Source organism: Hemibagrus wyckioides, linkage group LG07 (genome assembly GCF_019097595.1).
Source record: "Hemibagrus wyckioides isolate EC202008001 linkage group LG07, SWU_Hwy_1.0, whole genome shotgun sequence".
NCBI lineage: Eukaryota > Metazoa > Chordata > Actinopteri > Siluriformes > Bagridae > Hemibagrus > Hemibagrus wyckioides.
The window spans coordinates 4,870,238-4,894,498 of NC_080716.1; the positions used below are offsets into that span (position 1 = coordinate 4,870,238).

General features: G+C 42.5%; 1 protein-coding gene across 1 annotated transcript; it reads right to left on the reverse strand.

The window, feature by feature from the left end:
• Positions 1-92: 92 nt before the first annotated feature.
• LOC131355542 (putative C-type lectin domain family 20 member A) lies at positions 93-20,981 on the reverse strand. Its single transcript, XM_058393889.1, has 7 exons — positions 17,123-20,981; positions 16,917-17,019; positions 13,429-13,475; positions 8,808-9,188; positions 8,052-8,384; positions 2,172-2,260; positions 93-1,836 (listed from the first exon to the last, which is right to left on the reverse strand). The coding sequence occupies exons 3-7, from the start codon at positions 13,460-13,462 to the stop codon at positions 1,726-1,728; spliced, it is 948 nt and encodes a 315-aa protein (XP_058249872.1). The 5' UTR covers positions 13,463-13,475; positions 16,917-17,019; positions 17,123-20,981; the 3' UTR covers positions 93-1,725.
• Between the last annotated feature and the right edge of the window lie 3,280 nt (positions 20,982-24,261).

A 24,261-nucleotide genomic window follows, 5' to 3' on the forward strand; every position in this document is an offset into this window, starting at 1 on the left:
ATAATAATAATAATAATAATAATAATAATAATAATCAATCATCATTCGTCACAGTAAGGTCCGGAAATCCTATGAAAGGTAGCTCAGATACAGTTCGGCTCAAACTTTTGCATACCCTGAAAGAATTTGTTAAACATTGCCATTTATTTCAGAAAATATGACTCATAATGCAAAATATTTTTTCTTATTTAAGGATAGTGGTCATGTGAAGTCAGTAATTATCACAGTTTGACTCCTTTTAAAAACCTAATGATAACTGAAATCAACCCTGATCAAAATTTTACATATCCTTGAATGTTTGGCCACATTATAAACACACAGGTTGACACACAGAGGATTAAATGACTATTAAATGGAAGTTTCCACACCTGTAATTCACTGTAATTGTAATTAGTGTCTGTACGTAAATAGTCTGAGAGTTTCTCAGCTCATGAGGTGATGCACTGACTTGGCTGGATATTTCACCATGGGGAAGACAAAAGAAGTGCCAATGGACCTGCGTAATGAAGTAGTTGAACTTTATAAAGCAGGAAAAGGATATAAAAAGATATCTCAATAATTGAAAATACCAGTCAGTACTGTTCAAACTCTGATAAAGAGGTGGAAAATAAGAGGTTCTGTTGATACTAAGACACAGTCAGGTAGACCAAGAAAGATTTCAACCAGTACTGCCAGGAGAATTGTTCACAAACAACTTGGAGAAAAATACAGGCTGCTCTGGAAAAAAGTGTTGTTGTTTCAAGGAGAACAATAAGGAGGTACTTGAACACAAATGATCTGCATAGTTGAGTTGCTAGGATAAAGCTGTTACTGCGCCCATGCCGCAAAAAGGCCGGCTTTCAGTATGCCAGACAGAATCTAGACACCCCTCACAGCTTCTGGAGCAGAGTCATTTGGAGTGATGAGACCAAAATTGAACTTTACAGTCACAACCATAAACACCATGTTTGGAGAGGAGTCAACAAGGCCTACAATGAAAAGTACACCATCCCCACTGTAAAGCATGCTGGGGGATCTCTTATGTTTTGGGGCTGTGTGAGCTCCAGTGGTACAGGGACGATGAATGCAGCATGTTATCAGAGAATACTGCTGATAATTTGCATTCTACAGCACGAAAGCTGCACATGGGACTCTCTTGGGATGTTTCAACATTGATCCAAAGCACAAGGCCAAATTGACCCTCCAATGGCAACAGCAAAAAAGGTGAAAGTTCTGGAGTGGCCATCAGTCTCCTGACCTCAATGTCATTGAGCGTCTTTGGCGAGATCTCAAACATGCAGTTTGTGCAAGACAACCAAAGAATTTTACAACCAAAGAAACTGGAGGCATTTTGCCAAGAAGAATGGGCAGCTCTACCACCTGAGAGAATTAAGGACCTCATGCACATTTTTTACAAGAGACTGCATGCCATCATTGATGCCAAAGGGGGCAATACACCATATTAAAAACTAAAGGTATGAAAACTTTTGAACATTATTTCCTCATTTTCTTTATTGTCTTGTTTTGTTTGAAGATTGTGCCATTCTGTTAGGCCTTACATATGAACTTGAGTCCTATAAGAAATAAAATAAATTTGTTTTGCCTTCTCACTCATGTTTTATTTAAAAAATTTTGTCTTGCCAGGTATGCAAACTTTTGAGTAGAACTGTATATGAATATGCAAATATGACGTCCACTGGGAGTTCTCTAGTTCCTCACAATTTAAAAGTCTACAAAAGAACTTTTTTAAACCTGATCACATGCACCTGTCATGCTGGATTTTTTTTTCTGGAAGATCTTTCCATTTGGTTGATGCCTCCAGGACACAGTAAAATTTGCACCCAGTTTCTCTTTGATCTGAAAAAGAGAAGAGTGATTTTAATGATTTAATTTTTATTGTTTTTATATTCATGGTTGTTGTAGCAAACATATCTGTTGTCGATTGGGTAGATAAGCGATATTTCATCATTAATCAACATGTAAAAATTCAGCTAGCAGTAAAATGAGTCCTGGAGTCACGATCCTTGTGTCTTTATCTTTCACACGATTCTCCAGTGTGGTGTACCCTCATGGGACATTAAAAACAAATAAAATACAAACATATGAAATCTGCAACAGTGAAACTACAATGAAACTAAAACCAGATCTATCTAATTATGTATTTGAGAGCATAGAGCCATCAGGTGACTTACCTTCTCTAAAATGGCCGAGTTCACAGCAGGATCCAGCAGACTCTCATCAGCCTTCAGCTGCACTTTCACTATGTGTTTCATCTGTACCACTGTGCAAGACAACGTAGACACACAGCAGTGTATGATGTTCAGACATGCCCTTCACAAACCACAGTAATAATCAGTGTGGTTACATGCAGAATTTTAATGCAGGGTATAAACAAAAAAACAAACAAGAAATTTTAAATTAAGCAGATTACACCCTCGAGAAGCCAGTGCTAACTTCATTTTAATTTCTTTGAACTTTTTTGAATATTACTCAGCACACCATAAAAGCCTCCTGGTGGTCCAGCAGAAGGAAGAGCATCTGGCGTAAAAACCTTTGTCAAATTGAAACCAAGACCAAATGATTGCCAAAGTTAAATCCTCACATGGGTTCTCATACCAATGCTGTGGCAATGACACCGAACTTAACTTCTCCTTCCCTCCCTCAGATACCACAGCTTCTGCTCAGATCTTAGCCTGTCTGGTGGACATTTTGGATGACAGCTCATAAGCTGAAACTCAATCCCAGCAAAACTGAACTGCTTGTCATCCCAGGTGATTCATCCCCAGCCCAGGATCTTGTGAAATCTCTGAACAACTTTCTGAACTTACCTTCGGCCACTACTCGCAACCTTTGGGTAACCATGAACAATCAACTGTCCTTTTCCTCCCATGTTGCTAATGTGACACGCTCATGTTGTAACAGTGCCTGCGGAACCAGATCGCCAGAGGGCGCCATCACCTGAGTTTTGACATTCTCTAATTTGCTTCCGGGCTCACTCAGGTATTTAAACAGCTTTGCCTAGGTGTTCACTGCGAAGTGTCATTCTCTCAGATTGTGTACCAAGCCTTGTATTTGATATTGTGTCTACTATGTGTATGATCCCTGCCTGACCCTAGTTCTACGATTATTCAGTTTTGCGATTTTGGTTTTGTTTGCTCAGTGTTTTGTTTCCCGACTTTTTGACCCTTTTTGCCTGACCATACCGATACCGATACTTGCCTGCCGATTTTGTTATAATAAAGATCTGCTTATGTATTCTGCTAGACCTGCCTCCGGTGCATCCTTACAGGATACTTCGCCTCCTGTGAATCCAGCGGATCTTCGCACTACTATTGTACGACAAGGACACCCTGATCCGACTTTACCAAGACCAAGTAGCAGAGCTTGAAGCCACCAACGCCTTGCTACAGCAACAGCCTCCCGCAGCCGCTACAGCTCCAGCACCACCCCCGTGCAGTGAGTTACACGCTTCGCACTACCCGAAAAGTTTGATGGTGCCACTGATCGCGGGGTTTTCTGCGCCAGTGCAATAATTTCTTCACGCAGCAGCCAGAGGTCTACGGCAGCGAGACCGTCCGATGCGCCTTCACGCTATCGCTGTTGACAGGAAAAGCACTGGACTGGGCTGCAGCTGTATGGGATTCGGATCCCCAAGTTAAGACTTCGGTGAATTAATTACCTCATCAAAGAAGTTTTCGAGTATCCGGCGGGGGGAAAGGACATTTCCATACAGCTGTTGGAATTATGCCAGGGCTCTGATACTCCAGCAGATTTCGCAATCAAGTTCCACACGCTCGCAGCTCAGTCTGGGTGGAATGAAACGGCATTAGTGGCGGTGTTTCGCGAGGGGCTCAACCGGGAATTGAAAGCCGAAATGGCATGCAGAGACACTAACGTTACATTGTCCCAGTATATATCTACTGCCATTCGTCTGGATAATCTAAGATGCCAGCATCGATTTCCTGCCTCCACACCGCGTTCGTTATCACGCCGCTCAATGGAATACCACAGCCCTAGGGAGGAAGCTGCCGAGCCGATGCAACTCAGAAGATCGCGCGTTTCAGAGGGGGAGCGCGAGCGCAGCGTGCAGCTGCAACTTTGTTTCTACTGCGGACAACCAGGTTACAGAGTTTTCCAATGCCCAGAAAAGCCTACCACCGCTCAGGTAGAAATCGTGAGGTTGGCCTCTAAAGTTTCACTTCCTGCCTACATCATTCATAATAACTCTCGTCTTTCTGTCACAGTGATGATTGACTCCGGATCAGCAGTGAACCTCATCGACAGCAATCTTGTACATGAACTCGGCCTGTCTACCATTCCATGCACTCTGCCTTTGAAAGTTACTGCTATAAATGATCAACCCATTGGGAAGGGCCTCCTCACTCACCAAACACCTCTCTTGGAGTTTCAGATTGGACTTTTTCATTGTGAACAACTACAATTTTTTGTCATTTCATCGCCCTCAAACCCTGTCGTCCTCGGCCTTCCCTGGCTCCAACTTCATGACATGATCATTTCATGGAAAAAAGGGGAACTAAGTAAGTGGTCCACTCTATGTCATACGAACTGTTTTTGCTACCAGTTGATCCGTTCATGCCTATCAACGTCCATCGAAAGCCCAGAGTCTTCTCTCCAAGTCACGCTTCCTCAGGAATATCTGGATTTCAAAGAGGCCTTCAGTAAAGAGAAAGCCACCAAATTACCTCATCAACCATGGGACTGTGCCATCGACCTTCTTCCAAACACTGTGCCGCCCAACAACCGCATCTACCCCCTGTCACTCCCTGAAAAGCTTGCTATGGAGGAATACATTGAGGAAGCCCTCACAGCCGGATACATCCGCCCGTCTACATCACCAGCTGCAGCGGGGTTTTTCTTTGTGGAAAAAAAAGGACAGGGGCCTTCGACCCTGCATAGACTACAGAGGCCTGAACTCGATCACCATGCCGTTCCCATATCCACTTCCCCTGGTTCCTGCAGCCCTCGAACAGTTACGGGGAGCGAGGGTCTTCACCAAGCTGGGTTTACGAAGCGCCTACAATCTCATCCGGATTAAGGAGGGTGACGAATGGAAGACGGCTTTTCACACAGCACATGGATACTATGAGTATCTGGTCATGCCTTATGGACTCACGAATGTCCCCGCCGTCTTCCAGTCACTTATAAACGAGGTGTTCAGAGACATGCTGAATCAATTCATCATTGCGTACATTGATGACATTCTGATTTACTCCGCCAGCCTAGAACAACACATCGCCCACGTTCGTACTGTCCTCCAATGCCTCACTAACCATAACCTCTATGTGAAACTAGAAAAGTGTGAATTTCATCGCTCTTCTCTAACATTCTTGGGATATGTGATCTCGCAGGAAGGGGTGGAAATGGATCAAAATAAAGTGTCCGCCATTATGTCCTGGCCCGAACCTACCTCTGTCAAGGGGTTGCAACCCTTTCTCAGGTTTGTGAATTTTTACAGAAGGTTCATTCATAATTACAGTACCGTCGCTAGCCCACTGACGTCACTGCTAAAGAACAAACCCCAGAAGTTAAAGTGGACAGATCAGGCCCGAGCAGCCTTTCTGAAACTCAAGAAAACCTTTTCTTCTGCCCCGATACTCCTTCCATACTACTGCCATCCTGCCCCCGAACTGCCATTCATAGTGGAGGTGGATGCCTCTAATTGTGGTATAGGAGCGGTGCTCTCCCAACGTCAACTGGAAACCGGAAAACTGCACCCTTGTGCATTCTTTTCCCGAAAGCTCACGCAGGCCGAATCTAACTACGACATAGGGAACCGGGAACTATATTCGATAAAGGCTGCCCTGGAAGAATGGAGGCACTGGCTAGAGGGGGCCTGCCATCCGTTCCTGGTGCTTACTGACCACAGAAATTTGACCTATCTACGAGAAGCTAAACGCCTCAACCCCCGTCAAGATGGGCCCTGTTCTTCACAAGATTTAAGTTTTCAGTCACGTATCGCCCCGGTTCAAAGAATGGTAAAGCTCGTATCCATGACATTCTTGAGCCCCTATCTAGTCCAGAAACCATCCTCCCACCATCCGTTCAAGTAGCGCCCATGCAGTGGGATCTGATGAACGAAATAGAACGGGCACAGTTAGCAAAAACTCATCCCCCTGCCTGTCCTTCATCTAAAGTTTATGTACCTACAGAACAACATCGTTGGAGTGAGTTCCTCCCTTGGGCCGAATACGCTCAAAATTCGCTACTCCACTCCTCCACTGGCTTAACACCCTTTCAATGTGTATTGGGTTATCAGCCTCCGCTCTTTCCCTGGTCCGGGGAACCCTCTGATGTGCCCGCTGTTGAGGACTGGTCAAGACGTAGTCAGGAGGTCTGGGAGAGAGCTCATGTGCGCCTCCAGAGGGCGATCCATCGACAAGAGGTCCAGGCTAACCGTCGTCGTCATCCTCACCCAGCCTATGAGGTGGGCCAAATTGTATGGCTCTCCACCAAGAATCTAAGACTCAAACTCCCATGTCGCAAGCTGAGCCCCAAGTTCGTCGGCCCGTTTAAGATCCTTCACCAAGTAAATCCAGTCTCTTTCCACCTTGATCTCCCTGCAGCTTATCGCATCTCACCGACCTTCCATGTGTCTCTGCTTAAGCCTTTCCATGAACCACGTACCCTCGGCCCTACCAGCACTGAAACCGCTGGACATTGATGGCGCCCTCGCCTACCAGGTACGCACCATACTCAACTCCCGTCGTCGGGCTGGCCGCATTCAGTATCTGGTTGATTGGGAAGGGTACGGCCCAGAGGAGCGTTGTTGGGTTGATGCTTGGGATATTCTTGACCCTTCACTCATGGAAGAGTTCCATCTGAGCTTCCCGAACTGGCCCGCTCCTCGCCCACGGGGACGCCCACGTCAAAGAACACCTGGAGGTGTTCATAAGGGTGGGGGGTTCTGTAACAGTGCCTGTGGAACCAGATCGCCAGAGGGCGCCATCACCTGAGTTTTGACATTCTCTAATTTGCTTCCGGTCTCACTCAGGTATTTAAACAGCTCTGCCTAGGTGTTCACTGCGAAGTGTCATTCTCTCAGATTGTGTACCAAGCCTTGTATTTGATATTGTGTCTACTACGTGTATGATCCCTGCTGACCCTAGTTCTATGATTGTTTGGTTTTGCGATTTTGTTACCCGGCTTTTTGACCCTTTTTGCCTGACCATACCGATACCGATACTTGCCTGCTGATTTTGTTATAATAAAGATCTGCTTATGCATTCTGCTACACCTGCCTCCAGTGCATCCTTACACATGTAGGTTTCTCTGTACAACATCAGAAGGATTCGGCTATTCCTATCCACACATGCTCCTCAGGTGCATATTCAGTCTCTGGTCATTTTGAGATTGGACTACTGCAACTCTTGACTGGCAGGTCTTCCTCTGAATGCAATTCGTCCACTGCAAATGATCCAAAATGCAGCTGCACTTGTTTTCAACCTACCTAACTTCTCCCACACCACCCCAGTGCTGCTCCTCCACTGGATTCCGGGACCTGCATCAGATTCAAAGCACCATCTTACCTCAAAGCTCTTATTTCTCCTCACACTGCACCTTGCTCCCTCAGATCTACTAGCACTGCTCGACTGGTCTACCATCTTTCAGGGTAAGAGGTCTACATCTAGACTCTTCTCTGTTCTGGCACTGAGGTGGTGGAATGAACTTTCCCTAGATGTCCGACGAGCCAAGTGACTGACTGTCTTCAAGTAACAAATGAAGACCTACCTCTTACACTTACACTAGCTCTTATTTTCTGTCTGTTTAATGTATTGTTGTATGCACATTAAAATAAATAAATAAATAAATAAATAAATAAATAAATAAATGTTTAGGCCGTTGGTACACTGTAAGTCTGTGAGATATTGAACCATTGATACCAGTGATAGAGACTTCAAAGTACATTTGTACATCGCTCTGGATAAGAGCATCTGCAAAAATGCCAGAAAGCAGCCGAAAGAACAACAAGAACTCAACACAGCATAAAAGGGTCTTAATGGAAATATTTTTTTAGATTAAGATTTGGAAATGTAGACATGTAGTGAACTCACCAGTGTCACAGAAGAAATAGTACAGGTTGGTGCACTTTCTATCAGCAATTTTTCCACTGTTTAATAGCCCACAGTTTTCCTGGGGATCTGCATTATCAGGCAGTGGGGATTGCCACAAGAGTTTGTCCACTTGGGTCCCATCTACCCATTTCCATTCATCCCTGAATAAACCGAACCAAGAAAACCCCAGGGTTGTTGCCACTTGCTGTAGCAGGTTGTTATCTGAGAGGTCAAAGGCACTGGCCAGGTCTGTATAATGTTGTCTACAGTAACTCTGAGCATCAACCCAAGTCATCAGAGTAGGGACACCAACAAACTTGTTCACACCAGTAGCTGTAAAATCAATCAAAAAAAATTGTAACAAGTAAGAAAGCGTCCTTAGTGTTAGTAGCAACTGTTAATCAATTTTATTCTAATCATTAAAATGTCAGGGATGTCTGTGATTCCCCCAGTTTCGGTTGACGGTTATAAACTTTTGTTTCTGATGATACATGTTCTTTTCCACATTACTTTCAATAAAATTTAGAGAACAAGTATACATTATAACATTATAATAGAGATTTTCAGTGCATGTTTTGCAGTTCTACTAAATAAAGAGTCAAAGGTTTGGTTCTACTTCAGAGGAGGCTTTGTGTGATTATGACTCTACCATCATCATTAAAACGTGTAAAAATTTCACAGTGCACTCGGGGAATCCCCGGGTTTTCGAATACAAGGATAAGAAAAGCTCAAGCAAAGGAAAACCTGTTCACTCACCATCATAGCATATGAAGGTTTTTGGACCTGTGCACACCGTATCCCACCACAGCCCTTTTTGGTCTATTGCAGCACACGACTCATGCCCATACAAGTTATTAGGCTCTCCACTGCCCCACCTTCTTAGTGTTATATTCTTCAACGGGAGATCATTCTGGGACCAGCGCCAGGTGTCAAAGTCATTGTACAGTCCAAGCCAGAAAAGCCCTGTTATGCTTTGTTTTGCTAAAATGCTTCGTAGCATCACAAAATCGTTTGCAGTTTTACACAGAGCCAAGTCAAAGTGTGCACTCCTGCAGTATTTCTGTGCATCTGTCCATGTCATGGATTGCTTGATCAGGATTGGGGCCAAGAGGATAGACATGGTGACTGGAACAATACCTGTTACAACAATATTTGTCATTTATTTATTATATGCAACAGAGGGGGTTTGGCTTATTTACCCAGCTAGTGTCTACTACATCAATGGCTAATTATTCTGTAAGAACCACTCCACTCAGACTCCACATAGTCTAGAAATTGTACAGACTTATTAATGTAAAAATATTCAGGTGAGATTCTAAACAGTTTAATGTAATTAATGAAGGTCAGATTAGCAACCTGAGGGATGTCACACGTCTAATTTTAAACACAAATTTTAGTATTCATTTGGCATGTCCTGCTGCTTAGATATAGTAACAATAGACTCAAATTATTCCTCAGACTGATTGTATTTGGCACATGAAGGCTGCCGTTTCTCCAGTTCTTCAGAGGAACTTCAGCACTTTCATTCCTACCTGCTATTAATTCCCATATCATAATTCCCATCTTTGTCATAAACAACCTATCATTAAAAGTTTTCTAGAGATTACAAAGAAAGTAAAACTTAGAAGAAAGTAGCAGTGATTGTTCATGTCTCTTTTACTCTTTGGCCTCTTTTTTTAACAGTAGCATTATTAGTATTAATATGCTAATTTGAACAAATAATGAGGACAGGACAAGGCAAAAGATATAACCATGAAATCAAACAATCCATTTTCACACTGATGAGTAACTCATTTATTATGATTCATATTTTTAACTAATTTGTTTTAGAAGCCACATTTAGTGACATAAATAGCGAAATCTGACAGGAACAACTGATTGGGTCGAATCCATCAACTTCTAGATTCTTCTTAAACTATCAAGCTTAAAATTTCAGAATATAGAAATCAATATGAAAATCTAGCCATGGGGGTCACAGTCCAGTGACTTCTGTGCCGGTCCCAAGCCTGGATAAATAGAGAGGGTTGCATCGGGAAGGGTATCCGGCGTAAAACATTGCCAAATTTAATCATGTGAATTGTCAGTAGTCTGAATTTCATACCGGATCGGTCGAGGCCCAGGTTAACAACGACCGCCAGCGGCGCCGTTGACCTACAGGGCACCGGTGGAAATTGGGCTACTATTGGTCGAGGAAGTAGAGGAGGGAGGAGAGTGTGTAGACAGAGAGAGAAGAGGAAAGGTAAGAGTGTAGGACTGAGAATAGGAACTCTGAATGTTGGTACTATGACAGGGAAAGGTAGAGAGCTGGCTGATATGATGGAGAGAAGGAAGGTGGATATACTGTGTATATCTGGTATATATACCAGGTGGAAGGGTAGCAAGGCTTGTAGTATAGGAGCAGGATTCAAGCTGTTTTATTATGGTGTGGATAGTAAGATAAATGGGGTAGGTGTGGTCCTGAAGGAGGAGTTTGTGAGGAATGTTCTAGAGGTGAAGAGAGTGTCAGACTCAGGGTGATGAGTCTGAAGTTAGAGGTTGAAGAGGTGATGTTGAATGTGTTTAGTGGTTATGCCCCACAGGTAGGTTGTGAGTTAGAGAAGAAAGACAGATTCTGGAGTGAATTAGATGAGGTGATAGAGAGTATTCCCACAGGTGAGAGAGTGGTGATAGGAGCAGATTTTAATGGACATGTTGGTGAGGGGAACACAGGTGATGAGGAGGTGATGGGCAAGTTTGGAGTTAAGGAAAGGAACCTTTAAGGACAGATGGTAGTGGACTTTGCTAAGAGGATGGACATGGCTGTGGTTAACACTTATTTTCAGAAGAGGGAGGAGCATAGAGTGACTTACAAGAGTGGAGGTAGGAGCACACAGGTAGACTACATCCTATGTAGAAGAGGCAATCTGAAAGATTAGTGACTGTAAAGTGGTAGTGGGAGAGAGTGTAGCCAGACAGCATAGGATGGTGGTGTGTAGGATGACTTTGATTATCTGTAAGAAGAAGAGGTCAAAGATAGAGATAGAGAAGATAACCAAGTGGTAGAAGCTGAAAAAGGAGGAATGTTGTGAGGAATTTAGACAGAAGTTGAAGAAGTCAGGCTCTGGGTGGTCAGGTAGTGCTGCCAGATGGCTGGGAAACTACAGCAGAAATGATCAGGGAGACAGGAAGAAAGGTGCTGGGTGTGTCATCTGGAAGGAGGAAAGAAGATAAGGAGACTTGGTGGTGGAATGAGGAAGTTCAGGATAGTATTCAGAGGAAGAGGTTAGCAAAGTAGAAGTGGGACATGGACAGGACTGAAGAGAATAGACAGGAATACAAGGAGTTACAGCGCAGAGTGAAGAGGGAGGTGTCTAAGGCCAAGCAGAAGGCGTATGACGAGTTGTACACTAGATTAGACGCTAGAGATGGAGAGAAGGACTTGTACAGGTTAGCTAGGCAGAGGGATCGAGATGGGAAGGATGTGCAGCAAGTTAGAGTTATTAAGGATAGAGATGGAAAGGTGCTCACAAGTGAGGAGAGTGTACAGAGGAGATGGAAGGAGTACTTTGAAGAGCTGATGAATTAGGAAAATGAGAGGGAAAAAAAGAGTAGGAGGGCTGAACTCTGTGGAACAGAAAGTAGATAAGATTAGAAAGGATGAAGCCAGGAAGGCTTTGAAGAGGATGAAAAGTGGAAAGGCAGTTGGTCCTGATGACATCCCCGTGGAGGTCTGGAAGTGTCTAGGAGAGGCAGCAGTGGAATTTTTAACTAGTTTGTTTAACAGGGTTTTAGAGAGTGAGAAGATGCCTGAGGAATGAAGAAGAAGTGTATTAGTGCCGATCTTTAAGAATAACGGTGACATGCAGAGTTGCAGCAACTATAGGCGGATAAAGTTGATGAGCCATACAATGAAGCTATGGGAAAGCTAGGATAAGGAAGGTAGTGGAAATTTGTGAGCAGCAGTATGGCTTCATGCCCAGAAAGAGCACAACAGATGCAATGTTTGCTCTGAGAATGTTGATGGAGAAGTATAGGGATGGTCAGAGAGAGTTGCACTGTGTGTTTGTAGACTTGGAGAAAGCGTATGACAGGGTGCCAAGAGAAGAGCTGTGGTACTGTATGAGGAAGTCAGGAGTAGCAGAGAAGTATGTCAGAGTGGTGCAGGACATGTATGAGAGGAGCAGGACAGTGGTGAGGTGTGCTGTAGGTCAGACAGAGGAGTTCAAAGTGGAGGTGGGACTGCATCAGGAATCGACTCTGAGCCCCTTCCTGTTTGCTATGGTGATGGACCAGTTGTCAGAGGAGGTCAGACAGGAGTCTTCTTGGACAATGATGTTTGCAGATGACATTGTGATCTGGAGTGAGAGCAGGGAGCAGGTGGAGGAAAACCTGGAGAGGTGGAGGTTTGCGCTGGAGAGAAGAGGAATGAAAGTCAGTCGTAGTAAGACCAGTGTGAATGAAAGGGAGGAAAGTGGAACTCTAAGATTACAGGGTGAAGAGGAAGAAGGTACAGGAGTATAAGTACTTGGGGTCAACAGTCCAGAGTAATGGACAGTGTGGGAAAGAGGTAAAGAAGCGAATGCAGGCAGGTTGGAATGGGTGGAGAAAGTTGTCGGGAATTCTGTGTGATAGAAAAATATCAGCGAGAATCAAGGGGAAGGTGTACAAGACAGTGGTGAGACCGGCCATGCTGTATGGTTTAGAGACAGTGTCACTGAGGAATAGACAGGAGTCAGAGCTGGAGGTAGCAGAGCTGAAGATGTTGAGGTTCTCTTTGGGAGTGACACGGTTGGACAGGATTAGGAACGAGTACATCAGATGGACAGCTCATGTTGGACGTTTGGGGGACAAAATTAGGGAGGACAGATTAAGATGGTTTGGACATGTTCAGAGGAGGGAGAGTGAGTATATTTGTAGGAGAATGTTGGACATGGAGCTGCCAGGCAGGAGGCAAAGAGGAAGGCCAAAGAGGAGGTATATGGATGGAATAAATGAGGATATGAAGCTAGTGGGTGTAAGTGTTGAGGATGCAGAAGATAGGGATAGGTGGAGAGAGATGATTCGCTGTGGTGACCCCTGAAGAGAAAAGTCCAAAGGAGAAGAAAAAAATCTATATGAAATTTAAGTAGTAGGTTTTTTTTTTGTGTATAACATAATATTGGATATGCTGTAATTTGGAGATTTGGTTCTCACTATTCTGGCACCTGGTGTAATGAATGTCCCATAAAGTCAATAGCAGTCTTCAAATGAAATCTGAAGGCCTTCGTCTTTCTGAGTTTTCTTAAACTAGCATTTATAGTTGAGAAGCATTGAGAAATGAACTTTTATTTCATTTCATGAATTCATGATGGATGAAATGACTCAAGAAAACATTGTGTATAAATATGTATGTTCTCACCAATAAGATAAAGGAGTTGAAGATTCAGCTTCATTATGTACAAGTAGCTGTAGAATATTAAGAATAAAATCAACATCAGTTATTATATAAGGGCTTGCTAACACTAATGCTAACACTGACAACATCACCTACTAATAGTATAAATTCCAACGATGTGTAAGAGTGTGTGAGGAATCCGCATTACGGAACCTGAGTAATTAATCACTTTGTGTGACTCACAGAGCAATTTATTAGGAACACTGTACTAATATTAGCTAAGGCCTCTTTTGAATTCTTCATGCCATGGATTCCACAAGATTCTTGAAACATTCCTTGCATGTCCATGTTGACATGATTGCAGATTTAACAGAAGCACTTTCATGCCGTGAATCTCCTGTCCTAACTGGCACTCAAAAGGTGACATACCCAAAGTGTGTGTTATGGTCATACTCCACTAGGTATTTTACCTGTTGAGGGATTGGATGAGGGCACACAATGAGGGGTATGCACGAAATCTTGGTTAATCCACTCTGTCTGACTTTTTGGCTCTTGGTGAAACCCTGATGATTGGCTCTCCGTAGCACCTACTAGACAGCAAGAGGCCCTCCAGAACTGACTAGCAAATTGGTGGCCTTGATCAGATACCAAGCCAGATGGATTTACATTTACATTTCTGGCATTTGGCAGGTGCTCCGAATGACGTGCAAGAGTGCTTTGAAGTCTCTATCAATGCATCAATGCATTAATACTGGTTCAATAGGTCACAGACTTAGGATACCATCATCCTAAATACTGAGTTGGGAATTGTTGTTTTTTTGTTTTTGTTTTTTTAAATCTACATACAACATACGACAATATATAAAACGAACAGGGAAAAATAAGAGCTAGTTTAAGTGCTTCGGGAAGAGGTAGGTCTTCATTCTGTTTTTTGAAGACAGTCAGTGACTTGGCTGTATGGACACCTAGGGGAAGTTCATTCCACCACATTGGTGCCAGAACTCATCCTTCATCTCCTCAGAGAGTCCCTAGAGAGCCTGGTCATTCTAGCTCTAGATAGCTGCGAAAATCAACGGTGTAATTAGCTACTGAACATACACCCAGCCCGCATACTGTTATGGAGAAGAGTGGAAGTGAGTAAATGAATAAAGAGGTGAGAAACTGGGCAGGAAGCTGGATAAATAATCAGGAGCAGACAAGTAGGAATGGAACTAACCAAGAGATGACCTCAATAATAATAAAAATGGAAATGTCTGCTGACATCAAGAGTGGGACTCATACCAATGAGACTTAGGCTCACTGTAGCACCTACTAGACAGCAAAAGGCCGGCCAGAACTGACTAGCAAATTGCGGGCCTCGATCAGAGACCAAGCCAGATGGAAAGTGTGTGTCCTTACTACATGATGCAGGAGGCAGTCATTTCCTTGGCTGAGGGAAGTTTGGGTAGTGGAATAAATTTACAGGCCTTCGAAAACTGGTCCACCACCTCAAATATCGCCCCATCCTCTGAGACACTGGTAGGCCAGTGACAAAGTCCAGGGAACTGTGTGACCATAGGCGAGATGGTATGATAAGGGGTGTTTCCATGTTTCGGGCACAAGTCTGGCAGCCTGTGACATAGGTCTGAACAACTATACATGGTGGGCCACCAGAACCAGTGCCCAGCAAATGGTGAGGTGTGGCCCCAGGAGAGAACCTGTGGTCAGATTGACCTTGGGACAGACATGGCTCCTGCTGGTGTGCCCGTCGTACCAATTGTTCCAAACCCCAGCATAGAGGTGCAACTATTTTGGGAGATGGAATTATGGGCTGGGGATTGGGGTCCTCAGCCAGTGGGTCCCACTGGCTAGAAAGGCCATCTTTGGCAGCAGGTTAATAGCACAGTCAAGGGCCCTATTAGGTGGCCACTTAAGTCTGGGCCCACTATTTGGAAAACACCTCTTGTAGAACCCAGTAATCCTCTGGCACCCCTGATAAGTCCAATGGTTCCATTAAGGTGTGTGGAGGTTTGACATAAAGAGGGCAGAATTGTGAAGGGCCACATTCAGGACCAACTGCCACTACCTGGGAGGACCCCTCCTTTTTAACATTTTGCGTGCGTGGCCACTCTGGCTCTGGCCCAACTGCCAATACCCCTGAGATGGCAGTGGGTCTGAATGATTTGGCTCCTCTTGCTGTGTTAAGCACAAAGCAGCCAACTGCATAGGTTCTGGGTGAGTCTCTTGTGATTCTGGGCACCCAGGGGTAGCTAAACGTGCTCGCGTGTTGCCACGGTCGTCTTAGATTGCCCTGTTTGCCTGGTGCTCTAATCTCTCTTGAAGGTGGTTATCAAGGTGGATAGCAGTGCTATACATTTACATTTAGATTTACATTTCTGGCACTTGGCAGGCGCTCTTAGCGATGTAAAAGAGTGCTTTGAAGTCTCTATCAGTAAATACATTAACACTGTTTCAATAGGGCATAGGTTTAGGTTACCATCAGCCTAAAAACTGATTTGGGAGTTGTTGATTTTTTTAATCTACATACAACATACGACAATATATAAAACAAACAGGGAAAAATAAGAGCTAGTTTAAGTGTTTTAGGAAGAGGTAGGTCTTCATCCCATCGTTTGAAGACAGTTAGTGACTCAGCTTTATGGACATCTAAGAGAAGTTCATTCCACCAGCTTGGTTCCAGAACAGAGAAGACTCTAGATGTATACCTACCTTGTACAGGGCCTCCAAATCCTCGGGAGTTTCATGAGCAGCCAACTCGGTACAAAGTGGGAGTTAGTACTGGACTTGTTATCCAATTGGATAAAGAGGTGAGAAACTGGGCAGGAACCCGGATCAATAATCAGGAGCAGACAAGGAGGAATGCATCTAGCCAAGAGATGACCTTAATGATAATAAAAATGGAAATGTGTGCCGACATCAAGCGTGGAACTCCAAAGAGACCAAGGAGACTGTACTTGAACAAAAGGAACACAAGGTGTTTCCAACTGCAGAGCTGACAGATCACTGGATTTTTTTTATTTCGCCATTCAGTGTAAGGGCTAGAGATTGTTGTGTGAAAATCCCAGGAGTTATAAAACACTCCAACCAGCCCTCAAAGTGCCACCAACAAGCTTGGCACAGTCAAAATCCTCATTACCTGAACACCAAAACACTACCTGAAGTTGCTGGCCATATCTGCATGATTTTATACATTTGTACTGCTGCCATATGATTGGCTGATTACTGCATAAATTAGTAGGAGTACATGTGTTCCTAATAAAGTGCCCGTGAGTATATTTGCAATGGTTATGACTTACAGCTCGGCCATTAATCGAGTAGGAATTAGATTATAAACCCACACAAATGTTGTATTCGTTGGCATTTATGTTGGTTTTAGTGAATAGCAATAAAGAGTACATTAGTGTGAGTTAGTCATGACATTACATCTACAATGTTTAAAGATTTAACACACAAATGGTCATTAAAATAAAATGCATCCAATAAATGCATTAGTGTATAACAACAAAACTTACCTGTAGCCTGTTGTTGTTGTTGTTGTTATTAGACAGCTCTCCTAAACGTTTGTCTTCACTGTCAGCATCTGACCTTCTGAAAAGCTTCCTCAGAGTTATAGCTCTAGCCAAAACATTATTCAAAGCAGTCATGCTTGGTTATGCTTTCCGTCACCTAGACTGATTTCCATTCTCACAAATAAACAAGTATACAAAGAAACACTGACCATTCGTCCTCAGGGCCAGCGGAATCCTCAGGCCCAGCGGAATCAGTTTATATCAGTAGATCATGTTCCTATGACGGACTCAAGAATCTTCTCCTTCCCTCCCTCAGATACCACGGCTTCTGCTTGGATCTTGCCTTGTCTGGTGGACATCTCATCGTTGATGAGGCCCATCAACTGAAACTCAATCCCAGCAAAACTGATCTGCTGGTCATGCCACTTACTTTATTTTATTGTCCTTTAAAGGCAATTCTTTCTGTAGACAGCAGTACACATACAGACATACAGCAGCAACACAACACACATTTATAATAAGTCAATTTTTTTTCATACTTTATTCATGAATTTTAAGACAAAATTACAAAAACAAAAAAACAAACTAAAAACAAAAAGGAAACAAAAAAGCAAGACAGGTGTGGCTTGGGAAAACACTGAAAATGCACAATCAGTTTGATACAATGGAGTTTAACTGATGAAGAAAAACAACACCAAAAAAAATGCTAGAACTAAGATTCAGTCTATGTCCGACAATGAAACATGTTCCCTGACATATTTCTTGAAAGGGCCCCAAGCTTTATTAAACTGGCGAGATGAGCCTCTTATAGAATGTTTGATTTTCTCCAACTTTAGGAAAAAGAGGACATCACGAATCCATTGTGTTGTAGTTGGAGGCCTCTGATCCTTCCACTTCAGCAATATTAGTCATTTGGCTAAAAAGCATGATAAAAGTTATACAGTCAGACTATATCTTTGTAAGATTAAACGATACAGGAGTTATTCCAAAAATGGTTATCAATGGGCAAGGAGAGATTGATTTACCTAAAAAACCAGAGACAGTTTCAAAAACAGTGGACCAGAAGCCTCTAAGCTTTATACAGGAACAAAACATGTGTGCATGAGAGGCTGGGATAAACCTACAGCGATCACAAGCAGGATCTATATGCTGAAAGTGCTTAGATAATTTCAGCTTTGTCCAGTGTACTTGATGTACAACTTTGCACTGCAGAAGTCCATGTCTTGCACAGACTGAAGACTTGTGTATTCTATATAAGACTGATTCCCAGTTCTCATCAGGGATAACCATTCCTAAGTCATCTTCCCAAAAAGCTTTTGTTTGGGAGAGGGATGTATAGAGTGGCGCCAAAATTTTACAGTAAAGTATCGATATGATGCCTTTCCATCTTGGAGGGTCCTCTGGTAAATTATCAAATGGAGAACATGGAGGCAGAGCAGGGAAATGAGGGAACATTTTACACACAAAGTTAGAATTTGGAGGTAGCGGAAAAAATTGTTCTTAGGAAAATTAAACTGCTCGCACATCTGCTGAAATGAACAAAAAGCACCCTCATCGTACAAATCATTAATTTCCCTAATGCCCTTAGCATGCCAAGATGCAAAAGACTTATCAATCACTGAAGGACTGAGGACAGGATTAGAATGAATAGGAGATTTGGGGGACATAGTTAGCCATCCGAAATGACGTCTTATCTGTTTCCAGATTTTAAGTGTAGATCTTACAAGCAGGTTTTTAGTAAACTTGTCGCAGGGAAAAGAAAGGGGAGTGTAGATTAAAGCTACTAGGGAAGAAAGCAAACATGAGGCAGATTCTATGGCTATTGTGGGAGATAATTTTGTAAAATGAGGACATATGTATGAGGTGTGTGTTTGATGTAGTGTGAAATAATCAGGGGACAGCAGGAGTGAGTTCTCAGGTAAGGTTTATTCGTTAGGTCGTTTGAGCTTAAGAACAATATAAGGTTTAACACGGCATGTTGGCCTGTCACGGGCCTTGCACACAGGCTGCAAGGGCTTTGAAGAACAAATAGTTGTATCAATGATGTCAGTCTGGCAGGCTTTCTCTGCGGTACCAGGCTTTCCAAACTTGGACCAATCAATGGCAGAGACGTACCCTAGATTATTATGGTCAATCTTCGCTCCACTGGTACCTTGAGCGGCAGTGATCTCATCATGAAGTAAACGCAGCGCGTGCTGGATGGCAATGGTGGTACCAGGTGAAATATCTAGAGTACATACGTAGAAGACAGCGGATAAATCAGAAAAGCCGTGAAGTGTAGAGTGTAATAAAAGAAAGGGTGTTGGCCCCTGAAGGACTGAGAACTTACCCATGCTGTCTCCTGAAGAAGAATGAGGTGTTGGAGAGAGTGAGGCCGAAGACAATCCCACTGGTGGGGGCGGAAACGCCCAATTTTTAATATAATGATTTAGGGAAGTTTAATTATAATGGTATTTGAAAAGTTGTAAATTCAAAGATAATGGTGTAAAAAAGAGTCTAAAAGGTCTAAAAAAGAAAGATGGGTGGGATTGTCTAGGCAAAGAACCAGTGACGTGTTGCATTGGGAAGATAAGGGAAATGTATATAAAGGCTGTAGTTGGAGTTCCCCGGGAAGAGGTTGTTGGGACGTTCATGCGTGAGCATCTCAATTCTTGTGTCAGCGCTGATTACAAAATAAAATCTCTTATCTGCATTCATCTAGTCTGCTTGATTGGCTTATTTAGTTTTGAGGCCTTACTAACTATGAGTCTCACTTAGACTGAGCTGTTGGGTCAGTGTGGAGCTGGAGTCAGATTTTAGTAGTGAGTACAGTAGAATTTTTATTCCACACTATCCATGATAGGGCGTCAGCCCCAGGATCTCCATATAGCCAGTGCATTATAGGGTGAATATTTGAGGCCCAGTAATAACACTGAAAATTAGGCAAAGACATTCCACCCAGTGATTTAGGATGTTGCAGAAGACTTTTACTCATTCTAGCAGGTTTTCCATTCCATATAAATGAGGTGAGAGCGCTATCCAGCTTATGAAAAAATGAGTTGGGAATAAATACTGGGATACTGAAATAGATAGCTAAACTTAGGCAGCACATTCATTTTGATAGAATTTATTCGACCTGCGACTGATAATGGGAGCAGGGCCCAGCGCTTTAGATCCTGTTCAACTCGTTCCAATAAATAAAGGAAATTCTCAGTAAAAAGTTTCGAAAATGTACTAAGTACACGTATTCCAAGATATGTAAATGAGTACGAAACTTTGAAAGGGAAAGAAGAGGTAGAGAGCTCCCGGGCAGCATTATTGTTAGGAAACATTTCGCTCTTCTGTAAATTCAATTTATAGCCAGAGAGCCTTCCGAACTCATCAAATATTTTGAGGACATGAGGTAAGGATTTAGACGCGTCAGAAATATATAAAATCAAGTCGTCCGCATACAGAGAAACTTTGTGCTCTCGTCCTCCTCTGGTTATACCAGCTATTTTTAAATGTTGGTGCAGAGCAATGGCCAAAGGCTCTACTACGACTGCAAACAAAAGAGGTGACAGGACAACCCTGTCTTGTGCCTCGATTAACCTGGAAATATGCAGATTATTGTTGGTACGAACAGAGGCAAGTGGGGCTTTGTACAATAGCTTGACCCAAAATATAAAACTCGCTCCAAAACCAAACATCTGAAGAGTGTGGAATAAGTAGTCCCACTCCACCCTGTCAAAGGCTTTTTCTGTTTGGTCACTGGAGATAATACTAGGAAGAACTGTTTCTAATCGTCAAGCAAGAATTTTGGCTAGAATTTTTACATCAACATTTAAAAGAGATATTGAGCGATATGAACTACACATATGGGGATCTTTTCCCTTTTTCAGAATGAATGATATTGAAGCTTCTCGCAGAGTTTGGGGAAGGCAAGTGAGATCTAATGATTCATTGTACATATTTAGCAAAAGGGGGGGCTTCTTGTCTAGAAAATTTCTTTAAAAGACCTCACTATCTTACTGCACATCTTAACTATACTGTTCAACTTACCCCTATTCCCTATATTCAAGTTTCCATAGCAACAAATAATGGAAAAACTTAAAACTGATTCAATAAAACGTGTAATACATCTTCATAAAAGAAACATCCATATGAAAAGTTTCCTCAGAGAATACATACGTTGAAGAGCATTCCCTCTAATAATATCAGTGTTTGTCTCAAAATTTTCATTTATCATCGAATACAGTCCCTAAATATTTGGACTCCTTGACCATTTTTACCTGATGTCCCTTAATGACTGCAGACAGCCCAAGCACAAAGTTCTTCTTATGGAAGTCAATGAACATCTATTTTGTTTTAGACTCATTCATGTTCAAAAATGAAGCATCACAGCATTGAATAAAATGATCTACCACTGGACCATGACTCTCATCCCCAGGTTAGGATCTTGTGATATCCATGAACAACTCTCTGATCTCCCCTTTGGTCACTGCTCACAACCTTTGGGTAACCATGTAACTGTCCTTTTCCTTCCATGTTACTAATGTGATACGCTCATGTCAGTTTCTTCTGTACAACATCAGAAGGATTCTGCCATTTTTATCCACACAAGCTGCTCAGGTGCTTGTGGTAATTTCAAGTCTGGACTACTGCAGCTCTCTACTGGCAGGACTACCTCTGAATGCAAGTCGTCCTCCGCAAGTGATCCGAAATGCAGCCTCATGATTTGTTTTCAACCTGCTTAAGTTCTTATTTAAATGACTTAGGCTTGCCTACAAAGCTAAGAATAGACCAGCTCGCTCTGACCTCAAAGCTCTTATTACGCCTCACACTGCACCTCTCTACCTCAGATCCACTAGCACTGCTTGACTGGTCCACCATCTCTCAGGGTCAGAGGTAGGTCTACATCAAGACTCTTCTCTGTTCTGGCACCGAGGTGGTGGAATGAACGTCCCCTAGATGTCTGAACAGGTCTTCAACCGACGAGTGAACATCTACCTCTTCCTGAAACACTTAAAGTAGTGTTTATTATTACCCTGTTTATTTTATGTATTGAAAATGTACATTCATTAGATGTCTGTGTGCATCTTTTCATCATTATGAATTGAAATGTTTATAACAGATCCAAGCTGAAAGAAAGATCTCCCTCAGACCCAGAAAGAGAAAAGGAGATTCTACACCAGATTTGTAATTACTTCAATGTATTACACTGTGTAGTAAAAACAGAACTCAGCAACAGGACAAAATAAACAAAATCTTCTTTACAATTTGAATTAATTTCCTTAGCAAATGAAACCTCCTTGCAGTGTGGTTGCATGTCAAAGAAAATACTTTCGCAGTCCAAAATATTGGCAGTTGCAAGTTCATACAAAGACATACAAAGAAAATATACACCTCGATTTGCCTTATTACTCAAACTTTTCTTACTTTCTTACAATTATTATTGTTTAAAAAACTACAATTAATCATGCATTTTGTTAAATTGTTTGTGTTTTATCTAAGTTATTATATAAGTGTTCACATGTAAAGGTATTATTGCTCGCACTGAGAAAATCCCCTACTAATAGTTAGTACTAAAATCAAGCTAAGCTATAAAATGTAGAGAATAGACTATTGGGAATAATTTAATACACATTCATGGAAAAATATATTAAATATATTAAAATGCAAGTCAGTGATTCAGACCACTGCTGTTTAGGCCAGCAGAGAAGGCCTTGCTGGCCCTGACAACCTGATATTAGCCAAGACCTCTTTTCAGTTCTTCATGCCATGGATTCCACAAGATGCTTGAAACATTCCTTGCTGATTCTGGTCCATTTTGACATGATTGCAGATTTAACAGAAGCTCTTTCATGAAGTGAATCTCCTGTCCTAACTGTTCTAATTACACAGCCTCCACCAGCTTGGACTGTTGACACAAGGCAGCTTGGGTTCATAGATTCATTCTGCTGGCTACATTTTCCCATCTTAAACCATCCAGTTTTGGTGACCATGTGCCTACTGCAGTTACAGGGCTCTCAGTACAGAATGTGAACTGAGCACATTTGCAGACCCAAAACGCTATCCGCTATGCTATGCGTGCACAGAAACAATAGTTCTAGGAGCGCACATAAGTGGATCAGCAAACAGCTCTGGCAGACACTCGGCAGAAACTGAAAACAATCTCCACATGAGGAGAGTCACCAGCCAGAAATACACGGCATAAAGATGAGAGGAAGGACCCACTCGTGATGGCTAGTTTAATGGTCCAGCAAGGAACATCATTCGCTGAACCAGTAACAAAATAGATTTTAATGGAAAAGGGGAAAAGTCCTAGCTTCTTGGCCTGAACCTCATTAGAACCCTAGGTGCCAAATGTCAGCACTGATTAGCCACACAGGACTGAGACACAATAAAAGAGCATGCATATGGCTGCGGATTTGCTTGGGAAGGCACCAGTGAAGTTATAGTACCCCCTCCCCTAGGAACGGCTCCCACCTGCAGCCCGGTTCCTCTGATAATCCCTATATAAGACCTGCAGTGAATCGGGTCTCTTCTTAAATTTGTGTAAATTTCAAATCTTTACCAATGTAGTAACTAATACATTTCAACTTATTTACATAACTGGGCTTTCATAATATGGCTGATGTAAATATGCTAGATTCATGTGTGACTTTTAAGCTTATGTCAAAATACACATACATGAAAATAGAATTTTGAACTCTAGCAGAAAAACAGTGAAAATGGAGAATAAACAAACAAGGCAGATTCTTTTGAACACAGGACTGAGTTCATGAAAGTCTTGGGTGTGGGCCCATAAAAAAACAGCTGAATTCTAACACTCAGAAAGACCTTTTATTTGGGGTAAAGTGACTGATGTGCCTAACTTTTTTCAGCAGAGCCTCTGTTCCACTGAATAATCTATGACTATTCATGAATATGTAAGACCTATTGACACCTGGCTCAGGTGACACCAGGTTTCCCCAGGACTCCTATTGATGTCTCAGCTGTACTTATACATTCAGATTCCTCCTACAGAAACAGGGGACACTGAGGCCAGGTTTTGTTGAGAGAAACAATAAAGCATGGTTTCTGAAATTTTCATTGAAATGCAATTCTTTTGGAACATTTGCTAAAAGGCATATTCACAACCACATTCCAGCCTTTCACAGACAACTATGTCGTTTTTCTGGGGTACTATTATATTATTTGTTTTACATTTTGTCTGCTTAGCAAAAGTTGCCACTGTTTATGACTGAAATAAAGCTGTTCACATCGGTGTGCGCTTTTTTGATCAAAACGCTGAAAGCACGCGCCGATGTGAGCAGCTTTATTTCAGTCATAAATTCACAAAACCACATTCCAGACATTCACCGTCAAATAATTATTCGATGCTGCA

Excerpts from the sequence above, each read along its gene's own strand:
- LOC131355542 (XM_058393889.1), bottom strand. The coding sequence starts at position 13,462 with ATGAAGCTGAATCTTCAACTCCTTTATCTTATTG. Across the intron at positions 9,189-13,428 it reads TCAACTCCTTTATCTTATTG|GTATTGTTCCAGTCACCATG; the intron begins GTGAGAACATAC and ends TTGTTGTAACAG. Across the intron at positions 2,261-8,051 it reads CTATTTCTTCTGTGACACTG|TGGTACAGATGAAACACATA; the intron begins GTGAGTTCACTA and ends TGTCTTGCACAG.